The 25185-nt window shown below is 37.2% G+C and overlaps 1 protein-coding gene across 2 annotated transcripts; it reads left to right on the top strand.

Moving 5' to 3' along the window:
• Nucleotides 1-454: 454 nt before the first annotated feature.
• Nucleotides 455-25185, top strand: LOC114294591 (uncharacterized). 2 transcript variants are annotated; one of them, XM_082867778.1, is made up of 4 exons: nucleotides 455-1674; nucleotides 12146-12258; nucleotides 12368-12486; nucleotides 24306-25185. In XM_082867778.1, exons 1-4 carry the CDS (start codon nucleotides 1305-1307, stop codon nucleotides 24325-24327), a joined length of 624 nt encoding a protein of 207 aa, XP_082723904.1. In that variant the 5' UTR covers nucleotides 455-1304; the 3' UTR covers nucleotides 24328-25185. The 2 variants fall into 2 exon arrangements, with proteins under 2 accessions (XP_082723904.1, XP_082723903.1); XM_082867777.1 differs by lacking the exon at nucleotides 24306-25185 and adding an exon at nucleotides 13514-14062.

The following is a 25185-nucleotide window of genomic DNA, read 5'->3' on the forward strand; positions in this document are numbered from 1 at the left end:
TTCTTCAGCCTAGATCCTTATCTCGGCTGAAGAGTACTAAGAGTTGGTTTTTCCAGCCAACCACTCTTCAGCCTAGATCCTTATCTCGGCTGAAGAGTACTAAGAGTTGGTTATTCCAGCCAACCATTCTTCAGCCTAGATCATTATCTCAGCTGAAGAGTACTAAGTGTTGGTTTATTCCAGCCAACTTCCTGCAGCCTAGGTTCTTATCTCGGCTTAGGACAGGTAAGTGTTGGTTTTTCCAGCCAACTTCCTACAGCCTAGAGCCTTATCTTGGCTTAGGAGAGGTAAGTGTTGGTTTTCCAGCCAACTTAAAGTGTTTGGTTATTCCGGCCAAACGTCATGCAGCCTAGATCCTTATCTTGGCTTAGGAGAGGTGTGTGTTGGTTTTTCCAGCCAACTTCTTCAGCCCAGATCCTAATCCTAGCTGAAACTCATTCTGTATTGAGGTTACCAGCGCATTTTGATTTTCTATCTCGTTCCATTACCAATGCTTATTTGGAGTGGTGGTTCCAATTTTGTGCAAGCTATTTCTCCAACAAAGAAAATTCTATCCCAAGTAGCAAACGCTTGGCTTCACCAAATCAGGACATGGTTAAAGCGAAGAAAAATGCAATTGCTAAGCAAAATTCTAATCTTAAGACCAATGAAATGGTTCAGGGAAGTGTTGATGAGACTCTTGGTAGAGTAGCAGACAAGGACCATAATAACAGTGATCGTAATTTGCATCACTTAGAGAGAAAATCTGGTACTGGCACTGTTGGAAGGAACACCACTACTTTTAATGACGTAAAGTCATTTTTGATTGGCGTTCCTAGCACTTCTCAACCATTGGCTACTAGTTCTGTACCGATAATGACAAAATCTATTATTTGTCATTTCAATTTATTGTGCCTTCCTTTACTCATTTTTTTTTTTTTTATGACTCTTCTTTAATTCATTTTGACAGTTGCCAAACGATGACTTTGATTTAGCGTTTGGCAATGAGGATATGAGACTTCTTGATGAATTCTTAGATAATGAAGAATCGGTTCATGGACCGTCAGCCTTTGATTTAGTGATTGGTCGTAAGAGTTGTCTCTCAGTTAACCCAACTCCTATTATCCATACTTCTTCCTTACCTGCTACTCCGATATCGAGTCAAGTTGCACCTTCTATGGCTTCTACCATTGACACAAGAGCTTTAGATAGACTATAATGAGCTCCAAGAGCTTTATAATGAGCTCTCAAAGCTTTAGATGGACTATTCTCTGTAGCAAAGCCAGATTAAGAAGTGCGTACAAAATACTACTACGTATATCTCTATGAAATCAGCGTTTGCTCAAGGGATGACTTCAGAGCTACAGAATCAATGTTTGGCGAGTGTCAATCAATGTGTTACTCATGCTCTAGCTCTTGAGAATGAAGGGATTGAGCAGATTCACTCGCTGAAGTCTAATTTGGGTAACCTTGCAGCAAAGAAGGCAGAATTGTTAAAGGCGTTGAAACATTTGGATGAACAATCACAACAATTAGAGACTACAATTAATGTTGCTAAAGCTGAAGTACTTCAAAGGCGATCTATTGTTTCCACTTTAAGGGACAGACAAGCTACAATAGAAGCAGCTGAGGTTATAAAAAGCAAGGATATCGAAGTTGCCAACAAGTTGGAACAGCTCTTGAAGGTTGAACAAGGTGAGATCTAGAGTTTATCATGGTTGCCATGATTTATTTATTATTTGTTATTTCATTTTTATTTTAATGAAAGTAGTTCGAAACCAAATACTTCATTATAAAATAATTGCTCTAGAAAACACTTTATTTATGAAATAAATATTATAGTTTGAAGCAAAATACTCTTATTGTAAAACACATTTGGTTTATTGATTTATTAGCCATTCACAGTTTATACTCATGCGGGACAGGAGTGGTAAATGTTTTTTTTTTTTTTTAAATAATAACCTTATTTCATATGGGCCAAGAGCATCATGCAGTTTATGCTCATATGATTAGGAGCGTTACATTTTCATAGATAGTAGTGCTTTAGGAACTTGCCATTGATCGGGCCAACTCTTATACATTCTTCATCAACAATCTTGTATGCTCCATTAGTGTAGACTTCAGTCACCACGTATGGACCATCCCACTTGGACAAGAACTCGTTGGTAGGTTGGTGGGTAATGATGATTGGTCTTCAAACAGCCAATACCAATTCTCCAACTTGAAAAGACCGGGGTCTAACTTTCTTATTGAAAGCTCTGGAGAGTCAAGCTTGGTAACACTCAAGTTTTTGTTGTACTTCTAATCTCTTCTCATTCGATGCTTCTAACTCATCAAGGCGTAGTTTTGCATTCTCATCATCAGTGAGACTTTCGTGTATAGCTATCCTTAATGAAAAAAATCTGTTGTTCTAAAGAAAGAACCGTTTCAACACCATACATAAGGGAGTATGGAGTGGCTTGCGTCGGGGTATGATCTATCATACGGTATGCCCAGAGAGTTTCTCAAATCCTTTCATGCCAATCTTGCTTTGATTTAGTAACTACCTTTTTCAATAGGTAGCCCAAAGTTTTGTTAAACACCTCTACCAGTCCGTTGGTAGGTGCATTGTGCATTGAAGAATTGTGTTGCTTAAATCCAAACCTTTCACAAAGTTGTCTATTAGACTATTGTAAAAAGGCTTTTCGTTATAGGTGATGATGTAGTGAGGCACACCATACCGATAAATAATGTGGGTTTTGATGAAGTTAACAACAGTTTATTTCTTGACTTTTCTAAGTGGAACGGTTTTACCCCACTTGGAAAAGTAATCTGTGGTGGCCAAGATGTATAAGTGGCCTGCGGAAGACTTGGTCAACAGGCCAACTACATCTAGACCTCATGCATTGAATGGCCAAGAAGCAATTGTCAGGTGTAAAGGTTTTGGTGGTTAATGGATAAAGTTTGCATGAAACTGGCAGGGTTGACACTTTCTTGAGTAGTCCAAACAATCTTTAATCATCGTTGGCCAATAGTAACCCATCATTTTTACTCGAAAGTGAAGTTTAAGACCAGACCGATGCACTCCACATATCCCGAAATGGGTTTCTTCCATGGCTTGTTGAGCTTCGTCATCCCCTAGGCAACGAAGAAAAATTCCTTCAAATGATTGTCGGAATAAAGTTCCTTCATAGTAGATGAATCGAGGAGCTCAACGTCTTATTTCAGTTCTATGGCGAGAATCATCAGGGAGTTTATTATGTTCAAGGTAGTCTATAACTGGCATTCTTCAATCGTTGACTTCAATGGCTAGTACTGAAATTGCGTTTGTTTCTACAAGGCAACATTTCAACAATTGTGACAATACCCATTGTTGGCATACAGGGACACTAACTTGTTCACCTTCTAACAATGCCAGTATAGTTGCTAGATTGGCAAGTGCATCAGCCATGCGATTCTCTTTCCTTGGAACATGTTCGAATACCACTCCCTCAAATTTTTCAATGAGATGAGTTGCATACTGGAAATATGGGATTAAGTTGTCTTTCTTGACTTTATAATCCCCCCGAAGTTGATTAATTATTAACTTAGAATCCCCATAGATATCTAGGTCAACATTTTTTAGCTTTGTTGCCATTTGTGAACCAATGATTCAAGCCTAGTACTCAGAAACATTGTTTGAGCAATTTTTGCCAAGAATAAATGAGTAAGGCAAAATGTGCCTCTATGGTGAAACAAAAATGACACCTACTCCTGCCCCTTCCTTCCTTACAGCCCCATTAAAAAAAAATCATCCAAGGTTATAGGACTTATATGAACAATACATCTTCATCAGGGAATTCCTCAGAAATTTCCCAATCAGCAGGGGTATGATGGTCGACTAAGAAGTCTGCAAAGGCTTGCCCTTTCACCGCTTTTCTTGGCACGTAAATTATCTCAAATTCATTAAAGACGAGGGACTACCTCGCTAAGCGTCCTGAGAGAATGAGCTTAGACATGACATACTTTATTGGGTCGGCTTTTGCAATGAGATGCACTGTATGGGCTTGGAAATAATATCTTAATTTTTGAGAGGCAAAAACAAGCGCTAAACACATCTTCTCAATGGATGAGTACTTGAGTTCATTTTTAGTTAATCTGCGACTTATGTAATAGATTGCTTGCTCTTTATTTTCTTTGTTATTTTGGGCCAACATCGCTCCAAGGGACTCTTCTTGAGCAGCAATGTAAAGTACTTATGGTTTCTCCTTAATAAGAGCTCCTAATACTGGTGGATGAAGCAAGTGTCTCTTAATAATGTCGAAAGCATTTTGACATGCTTGATCCCAAGCAAATGGAGCCTCCTTTTTCCTTAGTCGACTGAAAGGTTGACAACGACCTGTTAAGTTTGAAATGAATCTACGGATATATGCCAAGTGACCTTGGAGACTTCTAAGTTCCTTCAGGTTTTTTGGTGGTGGCATCTTTTGTATAGCATCGGTTTTGGACGGATTAACCTCAATGCCTCTATGTCAAACAATAAAGCCGAGGAACTTTACAGACGTGACTCCAAATGCACATTTGAGTGGATTTATCTTCAAGTCATACGTTCTTAACCGGTTGAAGACTGCACGAAGGTCCTCTAGGTGATTTTCCCTTTTCCTAGTTTTGACCATCAACATCAACATAGCACTCAACAAATTTATGGAGCATGTCATCGAAAATCTTTTTCATGGCACGTTGATAGGTGGAACCGACATTATTGAGTCCAAAAAGCATCACTTTATAACAATAGATGCCTTTTGTGGTATGAAATGTAATTAACTCTTCATCCTCAGGTGCCATTCGTATTTGGTTATATCCTAAACACCCATCCATAAAGGAAAACACCACGTGTCCGGTAATAGCGTTTATCATTAATTCCATAATAGGAAACAAAAAGTCATCCTTGGGACATGCTTCGTTTAAATTTTGAAAGTTAGCATATATTCTAATTTGTCCATTCTTCTTGACTACCGGGACCATAGTTGATATCCATGTCGGATATTTTACTTCACGTATAAACCCAGCTTCAATCAACTTGTGGACTTCTTCTTCTACTTTGAGGATGCGCTCAGGTCTGATGTATCGATGAGCCTGCTTTACCGGTCACATACCATGTTTGATCCCAAGGTGATGGACATCAACTTTTGGACTTAAACCTAGCATCTCCTTATACGTCCATCCGAAGACATCTTTATATTCGAGGAGCAGTTTGAAAAATGTCTTTTTTTCCTAAGGCATTAAGAGTGTTCCCACAAAGATTGGTCGAGGGTCATCAAGAGTTCCCAAGGTGAGTTCATTCAAATTGTCAACAATTGATTGTCCCCTATCTTCAAGTTCTGGAGGAGCTTCTTGGAGATCATCATCCTCCAAATCTGATCTAGAATCTTTTTCAACTGTTACATGGTGAGAAGCAACATGTTCAATTTCTTCTTCTCTTTTACTTTTCGCTTGAGTCTTAATTTCTCCAGTTAGTATGATAGTGTGCCTTTTGACCTTAAGCGGACCTTCAACACTAACTTCAAGTGAAGACATGTGTTTCATGCGACAATGAATCAAACTTCAAGTCTCATCATCCTTCTTTGTAGAGTTCAACTCAATTATTGTTGTGTTTCTCTTGTTCTTGCCATTTCTAGGTGATGTATTCATATCGCCAAGTCTAGCAAAAATAGACCTTTCTGACTAGGAAGTTTGTTTTTCATCTCTTTCCTTAGTAGTGCCTAATCTGTTGAAAACTGAAGGTTGAGAAGTTGTACCTTCATCTGTCTTATCAACAGTGCTTAACCTATTAAAAACTGAGGTTCGAGGTGCAGGAGCTACAATGCGATCAAACACTGAGACTCAAGGAGTTGGGCTTGGACTTTTGTCTTCCTTCACTTCTTCCACAGTGATATGTTGCACGTCTTCCTTCTTGTCTTTTCTCTTGGCAGAGATACAAATGCGTTGAGTTGGCATGAATCCGACTCCGGTCTTTGAAGGGCTCACCTTGTACCTTTGTTGCCTTAACTTTTTCTGAGTTTCATTGAGACCATGAACTTTCTCACCTATAAGTTCAAGACTTAACTCTCCTAGTGATGAGGGATCAGCAAAGTCATAACTTGACTTGACTAAAAGCTTGTGGATCAAACCCTTCCATTCATCTTTTAGGTAAGGAGCCATGTTTGATAGAATTTTACGCAGGCCTAACAAATCCCTTTAGTGGAGGTTTAATTAGGCTTGACAATCCCACCTATGGAATTGGAATTGCTGCGTCTACTTTTAGTATCTGCAGATCTTCTTTTATTTCCTGATAAAAAAGGTCTCCTCTAACTTTTGTGGATGCTGTGACTTCTTCAAACAGTGACTATCCTTCTTTCTGTTGAGATTTCGACACATACCTAAAGACTTTTGTCATTACATGGCCTTTTGAGGATGAAGACTATTTTTGTGGTAACGCGACCTCAGGTGTTTTTTTGCCACTTGATGCATCTTCCCTTAAGAAGTCCAACACAACTTGCTTTTCTTCATTCATTTTCTCTTTTCTTGCAAAAGGGATTTCAGCTGTGATAATTTCAGGTATCCCATTAGAATCTAGATAAATTTTGCATTAGCGAAGTGAGCCTCAATTTCTATAAATGGCTTGTCATCTGTTAGCATCGTCTTTATTCCACCTTGGTCAAATTTAAAACACTGATGGAGATTTGACGCAACTACACCATTTCCATGGACCCAAGGTCGCCCAAGCAACAAATTATAAGATGTTCTTGCATCGATGACGTGAAACAAAGTACTAGCTGTGAGTTCTCCAATGGTGAAGTTCAAACGAATCATATCAATCGCACGTTACCCCCATTGGTTGAAACCTTGAATAACCAAACGACTTCGGGCTAACTCATCCACTAGGATTCCAAGTTTCTTCGTGGTGAACTTTGGCATGATGTTTACCGCTGAGCCTCCATCAACAAGGATATGGTTAATTTTTTGTTCACTAATAAAACCAAAGACAAACAATTAGCGATTGTCTAGCTTTGAACCTAGTTGAAGGTCTTTATCAGTGAAGGTGATTGTTGTGTAATAAGGAACAAAATTGATGGAGTTCACCTTGGGATAGTCTAGTTCATTAACAACAAACTCATATTTTTCAGGATCTTCTAACACTCGAACAAGTGCAAGTTGTACAGATTGAGGGAGTTGAGACGCTTTACGCAAACTAAAGCGTGGGGGTATTCTTTCGAGGTTTCCAGGACATTAATTTCCTCCCTATCTGGTGTCGCCTTAATGGCGTGAACTTGTTTCAAATGTGCTTCAATGGTTGAAACCATGTAGACCGCCTCGACCAAGTCAACTCCAAAATACCCAATGGGGAAAAAGTCTTGCAGGATGATTGGGGTATACGAGTTTTCATCAGGAAATTTGTCTTCTTGTTGCATCTTGTTTTCTTTCTTCTTTTTGTCTATCACTTCTTTTTTAGAATGTCGATGGGAGTTTTTTTTTTAATTTTATTTTTACTTTCTTGAGTGAAAAATGTTGAGTCTTGGACTTGTTTCTTCATGACTTCCTTTGTGTCACGAGAGTCCAACTTTCATCTTCTCTAATAGTTAAGACTTCTTCAAAACCATCATAAACATGCTTGTCTTGATTTGGAACTGGAATAATGATAGGTTCAAATAAACCAAATTGGATGACTTTGGGAATTACTTTTACTGCTGGGATTGCAGATTGTGATATTTTTGTCTTGGATTTTGAGGATGGAGAATTTGGAGGTCCTACAATAACCGTCGCATGGTTGGATTTTGCTGATTTGTCAAGATCCAAAAGAATTTTGTTCTTCCTGGCTAAGTCCACAAACAATTCCTTTAACATAAATCATTTTTCAGTAGGATGACAAACTATCTGATGATAATGGCAGTACTTCAAATCCTTCACACGACCTGTTTCTTCAGGGCGTTTGCACTCAGGGAGTTGAATGACTTCTTTTCAAGTAAATCTTCTAACATCCATGGTACATCAAAGTCAGGAAAGAGATACTTCTTTTCTTGTAGTTCTTTCAGAGATGGGCTTGTTTTTGTCCTTTCTTCTTTTTTCTTGTCTGTTATTGAAATCTTGATTGGAGATGTGGTTACCGTCATTGCTTCTTTGGTGGTACCTTTGGAAGGCTTGCCCCATTTCTTTCCTTTATTCAAGAATGGGAAGGTCTTTCCCACCATGGTTGGCTATGCTAATTTCCATGTCATGTGAACGCGTAGCTAACTCCTCAAATGTTCGTGGTTTTATTCCTTGAAAGATGTAAAGGAGTCCCCAGTGCGTGTCTTATATGCACATCTCCACAATTGAGATCTCAGAGAGTCGGTCTTTGCAATCTAGACTTAGAGCACGCCAACGATTAATGTAGTCGACCACAGGCTCGTCCTTCCATTGCTTGGTATTGGTTAATTCCATCATGCTTACCATACGATGGGTGCTATAGAAATGATTAAGGAATTCACATTCCATTTGCTCCCAACTGTCGATTGACTCAGCCTCCAAATCAGTGTACTAATCAAAAGGCATTTCCTTGAGTGACCGAAAAAATTGTTTGACAAGTAGATCTCTGTCTGTCCCGGTATTGTTACAAGTTTCAACAAAGTGAGAAACATGTTATTTAGGATTACCTTTTTCCGTCAAACTGATGGAACTTGGGAGGTTGGTATCCACTAGGCATTCTAAGAATGTCTATCCTCTTTGTGTAAGGCTTGGAGTACATGAAAGCGCTTTGCAGGAGGCCACTGTATTGTGCTCGGATGGTACTTCTAATCATGTCTTGGAGTTGTTGAATAGACAAAGAAGCAATAGATGTTGGTTGACTACTTGTGTCAATCGCTTACCTCACAACAGATGTATGGCAAGTTTCCTCACTAACAACTTGCTTGGACTTAGATGTAGGGTTTACATTCTCAACCAACGTGGCTTGTGGTGTAAAGCTAGGTGGATGAGAATTGTCTTGACTTGCCTCGTCAGCATTTCGTGTTTTTAACTTATTCGTCAAGGTGGCAATCTGAAGATCTTTCTCTTCCACTATTTCGGTGAGCTTGTCAATGGCAGAAGCCATGGTTGCCAATTATCCTTCCACTGAAGTGGTACCAGTGGTCATGACTTGCATAGTCACCGAACGACTCAAATCTGAGTGATTCAATGAAATTGAACGTTGAGGACTACTAGGAGATGATCCTGAGTGTGAGCCAGTACTTGAGTTTGCATCAGAAGCTACGGGTGTTGGGTGTGGGGAAAAACCTTCTAGCAAAAAATCCTTTGAGACATAAGTGGGCTTCTTCAATTTCCTCACTTCCTTTTGCTTAGCCCCAGATGTAGATACCGTAACAGATTTGTGAGACTTGCCTTGTGCTTGCTTTGTTGCATTGGTGGTCAGCATGACCCTGTGAGTGGCGAGAGCAATAGTAGCCTTGGTCTTGTTACAGGTGATTGAACTAGTAAAAGTGCTGTTGTTGATGGTCGTGATAGCAGCATTCTTGCAAGCGTTCTTATTGATCGGAGTAATTTGAACTTTCTTTGAAGCCATTATGCTTGATCAAACAAGGCTTTGGGAAGATGCTTTAGGAGAAAGAAATGAGAGGCAGAGAGGTCCCACCGGGTGTGCGAAAATTTGAAAACACAAATTTCATATCCTACAATTAAGACACGGAATAAATTCACAAATAATTAATTTTATTTTATTTTAAATAATGGGTACAATCCTTTGTAGTTTGCTTTATTTCAAAAGAGTGGATCCTCTGATTCGATCTCCAAAAGGATGTAATTCAACGGCTGTAAAAGCTTGTTGTTGAACTAGACAATTTGATGAATTTCTTCAAGTCTTCGAATGGAGAAACTTGGAGAAGAAAGGCTTGATCTCGGGCTTGAACGGCTTAATCCTGAACGAGTCTTGAAAATGACCTTTTTGAAAAGAGAGACCAATTTGTATTTGTAACTTGAAAGGATTGGCACAAGTTTGGAATGCTTGACAATCCTTTATTTTAAGTTTAAGGAACTTTAGAAAGAATTTTAAGAAGAGAATTTGGCAGAGTCTCGAGATTGCTTAGGAGCTTGCATGACCATTAGCCAAAAAATGTGCGTCCTTTCCTCCTAGTGAGAGTCTCTATTTATAGGCTTAGGAGGGGAGGGTTAATTTTGGAAACTCCAAAATTGACTCTAATTTCTAAGAAACAAGCAATTTACCTGTCATAGAAATTATTTGTAGTGAAATTTGAATTTAAATTTGAGTTATTCCACCAAATTCTGACAAAATATCTTTATGGGCCTCACACTTTTGGGTCGACCTAATTGTCAAAATAAGTTCACTTTTCTTTTTGTGTGACCCATAATTTAAGATGGATTAAGATTCATAATTTTAGTAGGACCCACATTCATTTGAAAAAATTTGACCATCTTATTTTGGTTAATCTAGAAAATTTATTCGCTTTGATTAATTAGACGGTGGTCAAGACACGTGAAAATTTAAGTATCTACAGTAGTAGTGGGTAAACAAACAGTCTCTCTCTCTCTCTCTCTCTCTCTCTTTGTCTTCAACTTCTCATAAACTCAGGGTTTCTCATAGCCTTAGGGTTTCTCATTCATCACTACTCTCATCCATGACGATCTGTCACACTCTTTATTATTAAATCTGAAGCATGGACGCGAGCGGTCTATTGCACTCCTTCATCTTTAATCTAATCACAATGATCTTCTTGTTGTTGTAGAAATTTTGACTCCAAACTAAGGTAAATTTGAAGTCTTTGTTTTTTATTTTGAAAACCTTATTTTTGATTTTGAGCACCCTAATCTTTTGAACCTTTTGAAAACCCTAATCTTTTAAACTTTTTTGAAAACCTTTTGATTTTGCTGAATTTTGAAACGTTGGATTGAAATAATATTTATTGTTGTATGTCTTTTGTTTTTTGTTTTTTGTTTTTTTGTTTTGTTTTGTTCTTGAATTGGATGGATATCATCCATCACAAATAACTACATTGCATTTAACACTTTGGGGGCTTTTTTTCAAACCTTTTAAACTTTTTACAGCAATCCTTTTGTATATTTTTTTTTACAGAACAAGGTGTCCATCACAAATCTACGTTGCATTTAGCATTTTGGGGTTCTTTTATCAAACTTGTTTTAATTTTTATTTTATTTTTCAAATTACTGATGTATTTTTTTCTAGCACAAAAGAGGCTCAAAACTGTAACAACCAGCCAAACCGCACCAAACCACATGAACCGGTTTGGTGCGGTTTATATACATATTTCGGTCTACTTGGTTATCATAAGTATAGAACCAAATGAACTAGTTCGGTCTGAAAATTGAAAAAAAATTGGCCGGATCGAACCAATTTCACCACTGGCATCTATATACAATTTTATTTATTTATTTATTTATTTTTTTAAATCTGGACCATTGGATTTTCTTGTAAGTTTTGAAAGTATATAATCCTAATCTTCTCTTCTCTTACTCATTTTAATCTGATTATCAAACCCGTAGGTTCTAACATTATAACATTATAATAACATCACACATTGCCTTATTTAAAATACTTATTATTCAATAGGAATTTTTTCAATTTTTTACAAATCCAGTTATGTGAATTTTTTTTTTCCTATGTTAGTTTTTATTTAATTTTTATTCTAATTTTTTGTAATCCAATTTTAATGGAGGATAGTGTTGAATCTCTCGCAATCAAAAAATATTAAAAAATTAGGAAAAACCAAGCTGAAAAATAATTTTTTTAAAGGAAACAGCTCAATTTGCAAACCGCCTGCAACTGTCCACACATCCGTGAACCCTATCCGCACAAATCGCATTACGGACTGTTGCGGGTTCAATTTTTCTCAAATTACAGATATGCAGATGGATCCAAACCACAAACCGAACCGAACCGTCAAAAATCGATCCACAAGTACCCCTAATTTGTTATTTTATTTTAATATTTCTCTCCTTGAGGTGGCAACTATTTGAGTGTGTTTTGGTAAATTGTGATTATTGTGGAATACTTACTAGACTTATTTACTTATGAGTCATGTTTCTTTTTTTACATGCCAATATCCCTCTAATGTATTGGAATAAAATAAGTATTTTAGAATTTATTAATGCATTAAAAAAGTGTAAGAGACTTACAATTAAGTCCATAGGCTTAGTCCATAATTTATCCGATTATTTTTAGGGTACATGTTCTCCCTTGATATAATGGTGGCCATAGACAAGTACAACAACGAGCTGGCCGAGTCTGTGATGGAGAAAGCGAAGAGGCTTTGCAGGGAGGTTCATGATTTTGATGTGTGTACTTTTTCTTTCTCGTTTGTTTTTGTATTTTTGGTGTGTTGTGAAGGGTACAATAGTCATGTTAAAAAAGTGTTTTTGTGGATTGTGTGCGCTTGCATTGTAGGTTAAGGTGGAGATGAGGGTGGAGAGTGGAGATCCAAGGGACGTAATTTGTCAAGCAACAGAGAAATTGGGTGTTGATATGGTGGTGTTAGGAAGCCACTGCTATGGTCTCATCCAAAGGTGAGTACACTCTTGTTTTTCAACCTTTTTTCTTTTGGGAAAATTACAAATGTAGTCTTTGAGGTTTGAGGATTGGTTAAAATATAATTTGCTTTCTATGATTCTGAAAATGACTCATTTTATTAAGAAATCATCATATTAATTAATATTTTTTAATAATGTCAGAAATTTATTTTAATTAATAATTCAAATAATTTTATTATTGTATAAGAGAATAGTTATAATTTTTATTTTTTTCAATTAATTCTATTAAATAAAAAATTCTAACAAGAATATTTGTAATTTTTAAACATATATACTTCAAAAAATGTATTTATAATTTATACTTTTTTATTTGAACCAATCACATTTTACAAAATTGGATTGTTTTGTGTCTGAAACATTGTTCGTTGTGTTTGATTTTGACATTTAAATTTATTTTTTTTGAGCTTTTTATATTTTTAGTATTTTTTTTAATATTTTAATAATTTTTGTAACTTGTTAGTCTACCCTTAAGTAACATATTCCTGGGGAAAAAAATCACAAAAAAAAAAAAAAAAAAAATTCACCTAATCTACATATTGATATTTTGTATTTGGTAATGAAATTTAAGATTTGTGTGATCAATTTTAAATTATTTATTGATAAAACTATGTAATTATAATTATTAAATTAATATTTTCCTAGTAAATTACAAATAGAATCCTTTTAGCTTTTGCTTAAAATACAAATTGTCTTATGTGATTCTAAGAATTATAAAAACTCTCTCATCAAAGTTTGTCATTTAACAGAGTTAAAAGCAGGAAAAAAAAATCTTAACAAAGAACCATTTATATTTTAAACAGATTTATAATTTATTTTTTTTCAATTTATTAAATGATTGACACACATGAGCTTACAAAATAAACGTAATAAATGCATTGATTTAATGAAATTCTCCTAATCTGAAAGCCAGTTCATTTGGTATCAATAGCGTTACTATTTATTTTGAATAAAGTAATTGGCTAACCCTTTTTTTTTTTTTTGGGGTGGTTAATTTAAATGGCAGGATTTTCCTAGGAAGTGTGAGCAATCATTGTGTACATAATGCAAAGTGTCCCGTTCTAATTGTGAAAAGGCCCAAATCAACTACTCCTAACAAATAATATAGCAGTGTTACATCCATATAATCTGCTCTCCTTTAAGCCAGCTCCGAAGAGGTGGCAAGACATAATATAGGCCTTATTTGGTTTGTTTTTCAAAAAAAATTTGAGAAAAATTTTCTACAAACAAATTTTCAAGAGTAATCAAAGTAAATAAATTTTTTAAAAAAAAATCTTAAAATTTTGTTTGGTTACCTACTTTTCAAAATCAGTCTCTCTCTCATACACATTAAATCAATCATTTTTTTTAAAACTCTCTCTCCAAAATAATTTTTCAAAACCATTTTTGAAAAGAACCGTGCTACGTAGCTCGAAACCAAGACCCCCCTAATCCCCCGAAACCAAAACGACGCCGTTTCGGCATTTTTGATTTTTTTTTTTTTTTGGTTCAATCAGAAAGAAGAAGCAGACGGGAAGAAGAAGAAGAAGAAGGGAAGAAGGGAAGAAGGGAAAAAGAAGAAGGGAAGAAGGGAAGAAGCAGAAGCAGAGGCAGACGGCGGCGACGGAGGCAGACGGCGGACTGACGATCGGCGGAGCTGCGATGATCGGACGCTCGGCCGGAATGCAAGGGCCATTTGTGTGTGTGTGTCTCCATTCCCTCTTCTCTCTTCTCTCCCTCTCTTTCTCTCTCTCCTCTCCGCTCTTCTCCTCTCCGTTCTCCCTCTCTCTCTCTCTCTCCCTCTTCCACCTGCGTTTTGAGCTCGAAAATGGTGAAAATGGTAGAAAAAAAAGAAAAAAAAAACCTAATCGTTTTGGACATTAGGTTTTTTTTTTCTTTTTTTTCTACCATTTTCACCATTTTCGAGCTCAAAACGCAGGTGGAAGAGGGAGAGAGAGAGAGAGAGGGAGAACGGAGAGGAGAAGAGCGGAGCGGAGCGGAGCGGAGCGGAGGGGTTAGGGGGGGCAAATTTTCGAACTCTCAAGCTTTATTCTTTTGAAAATTTATCACATTCTATACCAATTGAAACTTGAGTCAACTTTAAAATTTTACTTATCATGTCATTCCGGAGTTAGGGGATGGGAAATTATGCAGATGAAACATTTTTCTAAGAACAATGACTTCAATTTTACTTCTATCAATTGTATTTTTGTTTTTGTATATTTTTATTTTGGTTGATGTTTTTTTTGCTTTGTGGTGGAAATTTTCATAAATGTCTTACAATTTTTTTTTTCTTTTTTCCGATAACTCTCTGACATGTCCTTTCACAACTTTTTTGGCGAAGTAAAATTTCACAATTTGTACAATTTTTCATGTATGTCATATATTTCTTCTATTTTTTTCTTCAGTAACTCTCCGACATGATTTTGCAACAACTTTTTTGGAGAAGTAAAATTTCACAATTTGTACCACTCGACATTGGACAGTGAATGAAATTTCAAAAATTGCACTCTCAGCACTCATTTGAGAATATGATTTTTTAGTAATTTTTTGATTTTTACAAAAAAAAAATAAATTATTTCAACACAAAGAATTTTTTTTGACATATACTATGCCAAACACAATGCAATTTAACACTAACTCAATGAAAATTTTCTACTTCTGTGTGAAATTTCATTGAGTTGTTTCAGTGAAATTTCTGTGTTTTGAATTACCCAATTAATTCAATTAAAATTCATTAAGTTTATTTTTGTAATTCATAACTTCGTGAAATTTATGTGTTTTGAACCACCCAATTAATTTTATTAAAATTCATTAAGTTTATTTATGTAATTCATAACTCAATGAAATTTCATTATCATGATGAACATTAACTGTATGAGAATGAAATCACACTATTTTGACAAGAAAAATAAAAAAAGAAAAAGAAAAAAACACGGAAAGAGAAAGAAGAGGGAACAAAGAGAGACAGAGAAAAATGAATGAGAGTGAAAAGAGAGAGAGAGAGAGAGAGAGAGAGAGAGAGAGAGAGAAATTGTAACAACCCCGATCCCTGATTAATGTAAATCCATGCTTAATTATGCTTAATCAATAATTAAAGAGGAATTCTGAATTAATTTGCAAGTGTGCTTTTCGTTATTGTGTTATATCTGTTTGCTGTAGAAAGATCTGTTCATGTTTTAGTTTTGGTTTGTGAAATTGAAGGCCTTAACGACATCTGACTCAGAAATTGATTTGATATGTGTGTTATGTGGGATTTATAAAATTTTATGGTAAATTTAATTGGAATTCGATTTAGAACGATTGAATTAGATTAATTTAATGCACATTTAGTTTGTTTTAATTAATAGCTACCAAGTGAGCTCTTATAAGCTCCGTACATGCTCCACTCACCCTTTTTCTTGAATAGTCATCACATTTTGAGCCTCCACACACACACAAACGTGGGAGGGAGAGAGAGAGAGAGAGAGAGAGGTGGAAATTGAGATCAAGCTTGAAGGTAGAAGAAATTGCTAGGAGACCTTGAAGAATTACTCAAGAATGTCTTTGACCATAAGGAGTTGAGAACCTTACGTATAAATGTTAGTCTCTAGCTTTGTAATTAGTTGATTGATGCATGAAATCAATTGTGATAGGTGAATTAGCATGAGAATTGGGCAAAATGATGGAATTAAGGATGAATTCATGCATGCATATACATTTCAATGCATTGAGAACATGTTGCTAGGAAATTCTTCCATGCATGTTTAAAATTCACTTCAATTTAAGGAGAACATCAAGTTTCAAATTGTTTTATGGCATTTGATCATGTTTTGAGAAGTTTTGGTTCAAAGAATTTCATACATGTCATGTTCTTGGATTATTCTTGAATTTAAGTTGAATTTTGTACAATTGGCATGTCATTGGGCCATGATTCTTTGAAATGATCCTTTAAACATGTTGTTTTATAAGTATCTAAGTGTTTCCTTAAGTTTTGGCCCAAAAAAATGAAGTTTGATGCTTTAATGCTTGAGTTTGAACTTAAAGATCAAATCTAGAAATTCCAGAAATTTGATCCACGCTCGAGCGGGGGAATTCACGCTCAAGCAAGCACTCTGAGTACGTGCACTTCCATTCGAGCGAAAAGAGTCACGCTAGATCGTGAAATACATATACCTAGAAGTTCAGATGTTTTACAGTCCGCTCGAGCGAGGAACTTCACGCTCGAGCGGAGGTTGAGCGTCCGTCGAGCGTGAAATTCATGCATCCAGTACTTTTGTTAAAATTTGCAGTCCGCTCGAGCGAGGGAATACACGCTCGAGCGAGCTTTCATATCCTGCATGTCCGTTCGAGTATAGGGAAAGCCACGCTCAAGCGTAGACCCTATTTTCAGCAAAATTTGAGAAAAGTTTCCAAGTGCATTTTGTGTCCTCTTTCCATCCTAGGCATTCCTAGGCCATGATTAAGACTCCATAATGAGATTAAAGGCTAGAAACACACTAAGAACAAATAAAGTAAGGTGTGTGCGTTTTGAACGTGTGTTTCAAGTATGCGTTTATTATATGTTCGTGTAGGTCACATGTCATAAACTGTTGATTAGTCTGCTCTGTCTGTCTGTCTGCACCTGAAGCCAATTGTGAGTAATAACTTAGTAAAGTTATATTCAACTTTATCTATTTTATGTACGAAGAATTAAGATCTATTTTCTTAAATGTTATGTTCTGTACAATGAATGATTGTCCAATTTCTGACATGTGTTCGTGGCATCCTTAGCACCATGTGATATCTATTAGCTATTACCCGGTATCCGAGGTTTCATTGGAACTTATTATGTTTGTCATCTGTTATCCGTACTGGAGGCTCCATCATGGGGCTCAGTATGTTTATCCTCTGTTACCCGAATCCGGAGGTTCCTTTATGGAACTGGTTATTCATAACCACCACATGTTCTGCATCTGTTATGTATCTTCTCTATTAGCGCTAATGGATGTACCACGTATGATTGAGCATGACTTACGATTTTTGTATATGATCTGAACATGATTATGAACTTGAATCTGATTTATGATTTTTGAATCTGCATGAACTTCATTCATTAAAATCCTTTACTCCATTATTATTTATTGGGCTTCCGCTCACTGTTTATATTATGTATGTAGGTGAGTCGGTACATGATCAGGGCCAGAGTTGACAGCCCACGCTTCCGTTTTGTCAGCCAACCCTTGCGCCTCCCGAGGAGGTTCCTGATGAAGTTTGGTTTTGTGGCTGTTTTTGTAATCTGTATTAGACTATGCTTGTTGTTAAGTTGTGGGGGAGATTTTTGTCATGTACGCCTTAGTGCGTTGTGTATATATTATGTGTGTTGACTTCGCTCGCATTTTATAAAAGTTTCAAGCTTTTCTGTTCCATGTATGTCATCACAGCTCATTGGACCTTGTCTATTTTTGTACATTTGCTTCCGCAGCCCTTATCCATATGTTAATCTGTCATGAGGCCTTGGGTAATCCAAGGATTATTGACCGGTTGCGATACTAAACCTATAGGGGCAGGTTTGGGTCGTGATAGAGTGGTATAAGAGCACATGTCCTCCCACACACATAGGTCCATATGAGCTTAGGATGTCCTAGTAAGAATTATGGGCATTCCATCTGCATGTGTGAGTGTGTGGTAATCTAAAAGGATATGAAAATTAAGTATAAACCTGAGTAAATAAATTGAAAGAAAAGAATGCGATTATTCCAATGTTTATTATCATTTGATGTCTCTATAACAACATGGAGAATGCAAGGGGAAATGATGTAAGTGAATCTTCAGAGGCTCGCATGAGCAGATGGAACAAATGCTTGTGGCGCTGACTGAAGCTATGACACAACAGCAAAGACAACAACATTCGCCCCCTCCACCCTTGCCGGCACAAGCCGAAGCAGAAAATAATGACATTATCAACTTGACTCAGAAATTTATGAAAATGAAACCACCAACATTCTTTGGTGGAATTAAACCATTAGAAGCAGAAACATGGTTGCTCGAAATGGAAAAACTGTTTGATGTATTTCCCTGTACTGAGATTTCGAAGGTTTTACTGGCCACCTATACTCTGAAAGACGAAGCTCGAAGATGGTGGTTCCTAATTCGGAATACCGATGGGAACATGATGTGGGCTCGATTTAATGAGATCTTTTATGAAAAGTATTTTCCTCAATGTTTTCGGAATCGAAAAGTGTTTGAGTTCCAAGAACTTAAACAAGGCAGAATGTCTGTAGTCGAGTACGAGGCAAAGTTCACCGAATTAGCCAGATTTGTTCCTTATATGGTGGACACAGACTACAAGAAAGCTCGCAAATTTGAGGGAGGATTTGACTTGGACATATTTGATTGAGTTGGAGTACTAAAGTTGCCAACATACGTGCAAGTTCTTGATAGATCTTTAATGGCGGAAGCCACCCTAGCCACTATGAAGCAAAGTAAGGCCCCAGCCGCAACAACAACTGATTGGAGAGGAAAAAGGTCTGGGTATGGTTTCAGAAAAGGCCATTCTTATGTAAATAAGAAACAAAATATGGGATCTACAAGCAGTTCGAGCCAGAGCAGTGGGTCTATTCCGGTTTGTCCTGACTGTGGAAGAAGGCATAGGGGTGTGTGTTATCGAGCATTCGGTGCTTGTTTTCGATGTGGCAAGATAGGTCATGTAGTGAAGGATTGCCCACTTGGGTCCGAAAATGCCAACCGTCTTATGATGAGTTCAGCCGGGTCTGCTTCTACAGTAAAAACAAATACAAAGGCTAATACTGGGAAAGAAACTTTGAAACAAGGTCGAGTTTTTGCCTTAGTGCCTAGTGATGTACAGAACATCGAAACTGTAGTGTCAGGTATACTCCCTATATGTTCTCAAAATGCATGTGTATTGATAGATTCTGTTCTATGCATTCCTTCGTATCGTATGCTTTATCTCGGAATTTAACTAGACCACTAGAGCTTATGACATATGTGTTATCTGTTTCTACACCGTCTGGGGGTTCTACGTTATGTACTTATGTTTATCCAGCATGTGACATTATGGTTGGCGATATGATATTGTATGTTGACTTGTTGCCCTTGAACATTGATCATTTTGATTATATTCTGGGTATGGACTGATTGACTAAATATTGTGCTACTATTGACTGTGCTAGTAAATCTGTTGTGTTTAGACCACCGGATATGCCTGAATTTATTTTTACTGGAAATGGGGTAGTTCCCCCCCCCATACTTGATTTCGCCCATGAAGGCTGTGAGATTGCTTAGGAAGGGATGTAGTGGTTACCTGTGTTGTATACTGACTACACCATCTGACCATGCTAATGTGGAAACTATTCCTGTTGCGTGTGAATTTCCCGATATATTCCCAAATGACTTACCTGGGGACTTAGTTGATAGGGAAATTGAATTCACTATTGAGGTAATTCCGAGAACACAACCTATTTCTAAGACCCCTTACAGAATGTCAACTTCAGAATTGAAAGAACTGAAAACACAGCTCCAAGAACTATTAAACACTAAATTCATTCGCCCGAGCACTTCACCTTGGGGTGCTCCAGTCCTGCTTGTCAAAAAGAATGATGGATCCTTGAGATTATGTATAGATTATCGGGAATTGAACAAAGTAACCATCAAGAACAAACACCCTTTACCCCGAATAGATGATTTGTTTGATCAACTCCAGGGAGCCCAAGTGTTTTCTAAGATTGACCTCCGATCTGGGTACCATCAGTTAAAGGTTAAGGCAGAAGACATAGAGAAAACTGCATTCAAAACTAGATATGGACATTATGAAGTTTTAGTAATGTCGTTTGGGGTGACTAATGCACCTGCTGCCTTTATGGACCTCATGAACAAAGTGTTTAAACCATTTCTGGATGAATTTGTGGTTGTGGTTATTGATGATATTTTGATTTATTCCAGAAGCACGGAAGATCATGAAAATCATTTGAGAACTGCTCTACAGACCTTGAGAGAAAAGAAATTATATGTTAAATTGTCCAAATGTGAATTTTGGCTTCACAATATGACATTTTTGGGGCATGTAATCACCAGGGATGGTATTTCTGTTGACCTTCAGAAGATTGAAGTTATCGTGGACTGGCCAAAACCGACAAATGTGACAGAGGTTAGAAGTTTTCTGGGACTTGCAGGTTACAGAAGAGAATTGTGAAAGACTTTTCAAAACTTGCCATGCCGTTGACTCAGTTAACTAAGAAAAATGTGCCATTTAATTAGAATGAGCAACGAGAGTCAGCCTTTCAAGAGTTGAAGACCAGATTAGTGACTGCGCCAATCTTGACTTTACCTAATGATACCGATGGATTTCAGATTTACAGTGATGCTTCCTACAAAGGTTTGAGCTGTGTGCTAATGCAGAATGGGAAAATAATTGCTTATGCCTTTCGGCAACTTTGTCCACACGAGAAGAATTACCCAATACATGATCTTGAATTGGCAGCTGTGGTGCTTGCCTTGAAAATCTGGCGACATTATCTGTATGGAGCAACTTGTGAAGTGTATACAGACCACAAAAGCCTCAAATATTTCTTCACTCAGAAAGAAACTGAATATGAGACAAAGGAGATGGTTGGAATTGATCAAGGATTATGATTTGCAAATTCTATATCATCCGGGAAAAGCTAATACTGTAGTTGACGCTTTGAGCCGAAAATCGATTGGGAACTTGTCATGTTTGCTGTCCAGTCAAAAAGAATTGCTAGATGATCTAGAAAAGAATGGGATAGAAATTGTTTTGCGAGAGCAAGGTGGGATTTTAGCTGCCATTTCCGCTCAACCTACAATTGTTGAAGAGATCAAAGAAAAGCAACTTGAAGATGAATACTTGAAAAAGGTTGTAGAAGAACTTGATTCAAAACCGAGGCCGGGATTCGTGTTTGAGAACAACGTACTGAAGTTTCAGAATCGTCTTTGTGTACCTGATTGTCATGACTTGAGAAAGCGTGTTATGACCGAAGCTCACAACACTAAGTTTACCATGCATCCAGGAAACACAAAAATGTATCATGATTTGAAATTAAACTTCTGGTGGCCGGGAATGAAAAAGGACATTGCAGATTTTGTGGCTAAATGTTTACACTGCCAACAAGTTAAAGATGAACATCAGCGACCCGCTGGTTTGTTACAGTCGCTTCCAATACCAGAATGGAAATGAGATCATATTATCATGGACTTCATTGTGGGATTGCCTTGCTCTACTCGAGGTATGGATTCTATTTGGGTCATTGTAGACCGTTTAACTAAGTCCGTATATTTCCTACCTATTAAATCTATTTACAATGTTGACAAATTGGCAAATATTTATATGACTGAGATTGTGAGATTGCATGGAGTGCCGGTATCTATTATATCTGACAGTGACTCAAAGTTTCTGTCAAGATTCTGGCAGAGTTTGCAACAGGCTTTGGGAACTGAACTAAGGTTGAGTAGTGCCTATCACCCTCAGACAGATGGACAAATTGAACGGACGAACCAAACTTTGGAAGATATGCTCAGAATGTGTGTATTAGATTTCCAAGGACATTGGGAAACCTATTTGCCATTGGCCGAATTCGTATACAACACCAGCTACCATTCTAGCATTGGAATGGCTCCTTACGAAACTTTGTATGGAAGAAAATGCCGATCTCCGATATGTTGGGCTGAAGTAGGTGATAGGCCTTTGTTGGGGTCGGAACTTATGCAAGAAACAACAGAGAAAGTGAAACTGATCCAACAGCATTTGAAAACTGCATAGAATAGGCAAAAGAGTTATGCTGATATCCGAATAAGAGATAGAGAATACGAAGTTGGGGACCACGTGTTCATAAAGGTGACTCCCATGAAGGGACAAACACGGTTTGGTGTTAAGGGCAAATTGGCGCCAAGGTATGTTGGGCCATGTGAAATTATTGAAAAGATCAACCCGGTAACGTATCGGGTAGCCCTACTTCCGGTAATGCATATGCACATGTATTTCACGTATTGATGCTTCGAGAATATTTGAGAGACCCACTCCATGTCATTGAACCAACACATGTGCTTTTTAAAGATGACTATACTTACGAAGAAAGACATATTCAGATCGTGAACCGCTAGATCAAAGATTGAGAAATAAAGAAATTCCGTTAATGAAAGTGGATTGGCAGAATCATGGAGGAACTTATGCTACATGGGAAACCGAAGAAGACATGAAGAGATATCCGGGTTTGTTCTCATTGGACCCAATGTTGATCCAGAACGAAGGTAATTCGAGTTTAGAGGACCAAACTCTTTTAAGGGGGGAAGACGGTAACAACCTCGATCCCTGATTAATGTAAATCCATGCTTAATTATGCTTAATCCGTAATTAAAGAGGAATTCTGAATTAATTTGCAAGTGTGCTTTGCGTTATAGTGTTATATCTGTTTTCTGTAGAAAGATATGTTCATGTTTTAGTTTTGGTTTGTGAAATTGAAGGCCTTAACGACATCTGACTCAGAAATTGATTTGATATGTGTGTTATGTAGGATTTTTAAAATTGTATGGTAAATTTAATTGGAATTCGATTTAGAACGATTAAATTAGATTAATTTAATGCACATTTAGTTTGTTTTAATTAATAGCTACCAAGTGAGCTCTTATAAGCTCCTTACATGCTCCACTCACCTTTTTTCTTGAATAGTCATCACATTTTGAGCCTCCACACACACACAAACGTGGGAGAGAGAGAGAGAGAGAGGTGGAAATTGAGGTCAAGCTTGAAGGTAGAAGAAATTGCTAGGAGACCTTGAAGAATTACTCAAGAATGTCTTTGACCATAAGAAGTTGAGAACCTTAGGTAAGAATGTTAGTCTCTAGCTTTGTAGTTAGTTGATTGATGCATGAAATCAATTGTGATAGGTGAATTAGCATGAGAATTGGGCTAACGGATGGAATTAAGGACAAATTCATGCATGCATGTACATTTCAATGCATTGAGAACATGTTGCTAGGAAATTCTTTCATGCATGTTTAAAATTCACTTCAATTTAAGGAGAACATCAAGTTTCAAATTGTTTTATGGAATTTGATAATGTTTTGAGAAGTTTTGGTACAAAGAATTTCATGCATATCATGTTCTTGGATTATTCTTGAATTTAAGTTGAATTTTGTACAATTGGCATGTCATTGGGCCATGATTCCTTGAAATGATCCTTTAAACATGTTGTTTTATAAGTATCTAAGTGTTTCCTTAAGTTTTGGCCCCAAAAAATGAAGTTTGATGCTTTAATGCTTGAGTTTGAACTTGAAGATCAAATCTGGAAATTCTAGAAATTTGATCCACGCTCGAGCGGGGGATTTCACGCTCGAGTGAGCACTCTGAGTACGTGCACTTCCGCTCGAGCGACAAGAGTCACGCTCGATTGTGAAATGCATGTACCCAGAAGTTCATATGTTTTACAGTCCGCTTGAGTGAGGAACTTCACGCTCGAGCGAAGGTCTGAGTCTCATGCTCGAGTGGAGGTCAAGCATCCGTCGAGCGTGAAATTCATGCATCCAGTACTTTTGTTAAAATTTGCAGTCCGCTCGAGCGAGGGAATACACACTCGAGCGAGCTTTCACATCCTGCATGTCCGCTCGAGCGGGGAAAGCCACGCTCGAGCGTGGACCCTATTTTCAGCAAAATTTGAGAAAAGTTTCCAAGTGCATTTTGTGTCCTTTTTCCATCCTAGACATCCCTAGGCCATGATTAAGACTCTATAATGAGATTAAAGGCTAAAAACACACTAAGAACAAATAAAGTAAGTTGGGTGCGTTTTGAATGTGTGTTTTAAGTATGCGTTTGTTATATGTTTGTGTAGGTCACGTGCCATAAACCATTGATTAGTCTGCTCTGTCTGTCTGTCTGCACCTGAAGCCAACTGTGAGTAATAACTTAGTAAAGTTATATTCAACTTTATCTATTTTATGTACGAAGAATTAAGATATGTTTTCTTAAATGCTATGTTCTGTACAATGAATGATTGTCTAATTTCTGACATGTATTCGTGGCATCCTTAGCACCATGTGATATCTATTAGCTGTTACCCGGTATCCGAGGTTCCATTGGAACTTATTATGTTTGTCATCTGTTATCCGTACCGGAGGCTCCATCATGGGGCTCAGTATGTTTATCCTCTGTTACCCGAATCCGGAGGTTCCTTTATGGAATTGGTTATTCATAACCACCACATGTTCTGCATCTGTTCTGTATCTTCTCTATTAGCGCTAATGGATGTACCACGTATGATTGAGCATGACTTACGATTTTTGTATATGATCTGAACATGATTATGAACTTGAATCTGATTTATGATTTCTGAATCTGCATGAACTTCATTCATTGAAATCCTTTACTCCATTATTATTTATTGGGCTTCCGCTCACTGTTTATATTATGTATGTAGGTGAGTCGGTATGTGATCAGGGCCAGAGTTGACGGCCCACGTTTCAGTTTTGTCAGCCAATCCTTGCGCCTCCCGAGGAGGTTCCCGATGAAGTTTGGTTTTGTGGCTGTTTTTGTAATCTGTATTAGACTATGCTTGTTGTTAAGTTGTGGGGGAGATTTTTGTCATGTACGCCTTAGTGCGTTGTGTATATATTATATGTGTTGACTTCACTTGCATTTTATAAAAGTTTCAAGCTTTTCTGTTCCATGTATGTCATCACAGCTCATTAGACTTTGTCTATTTTGTACATTTG

This window comes from Camellia sinensis, chromosome 5 (assembly GCF_055761805.1).
Source record: "Camellia sinensis isolate YWXY chromosome 5, ASM5576180v1, whole genome shotgun sequence".
NCBI classification, from domain to species: domain Eukaryota; kingdom Viridiplantae; phylum Streptophyta; class Magnoliopsida; order Ericales; family Theaceae; genus Camellia; species Camellia sinensis.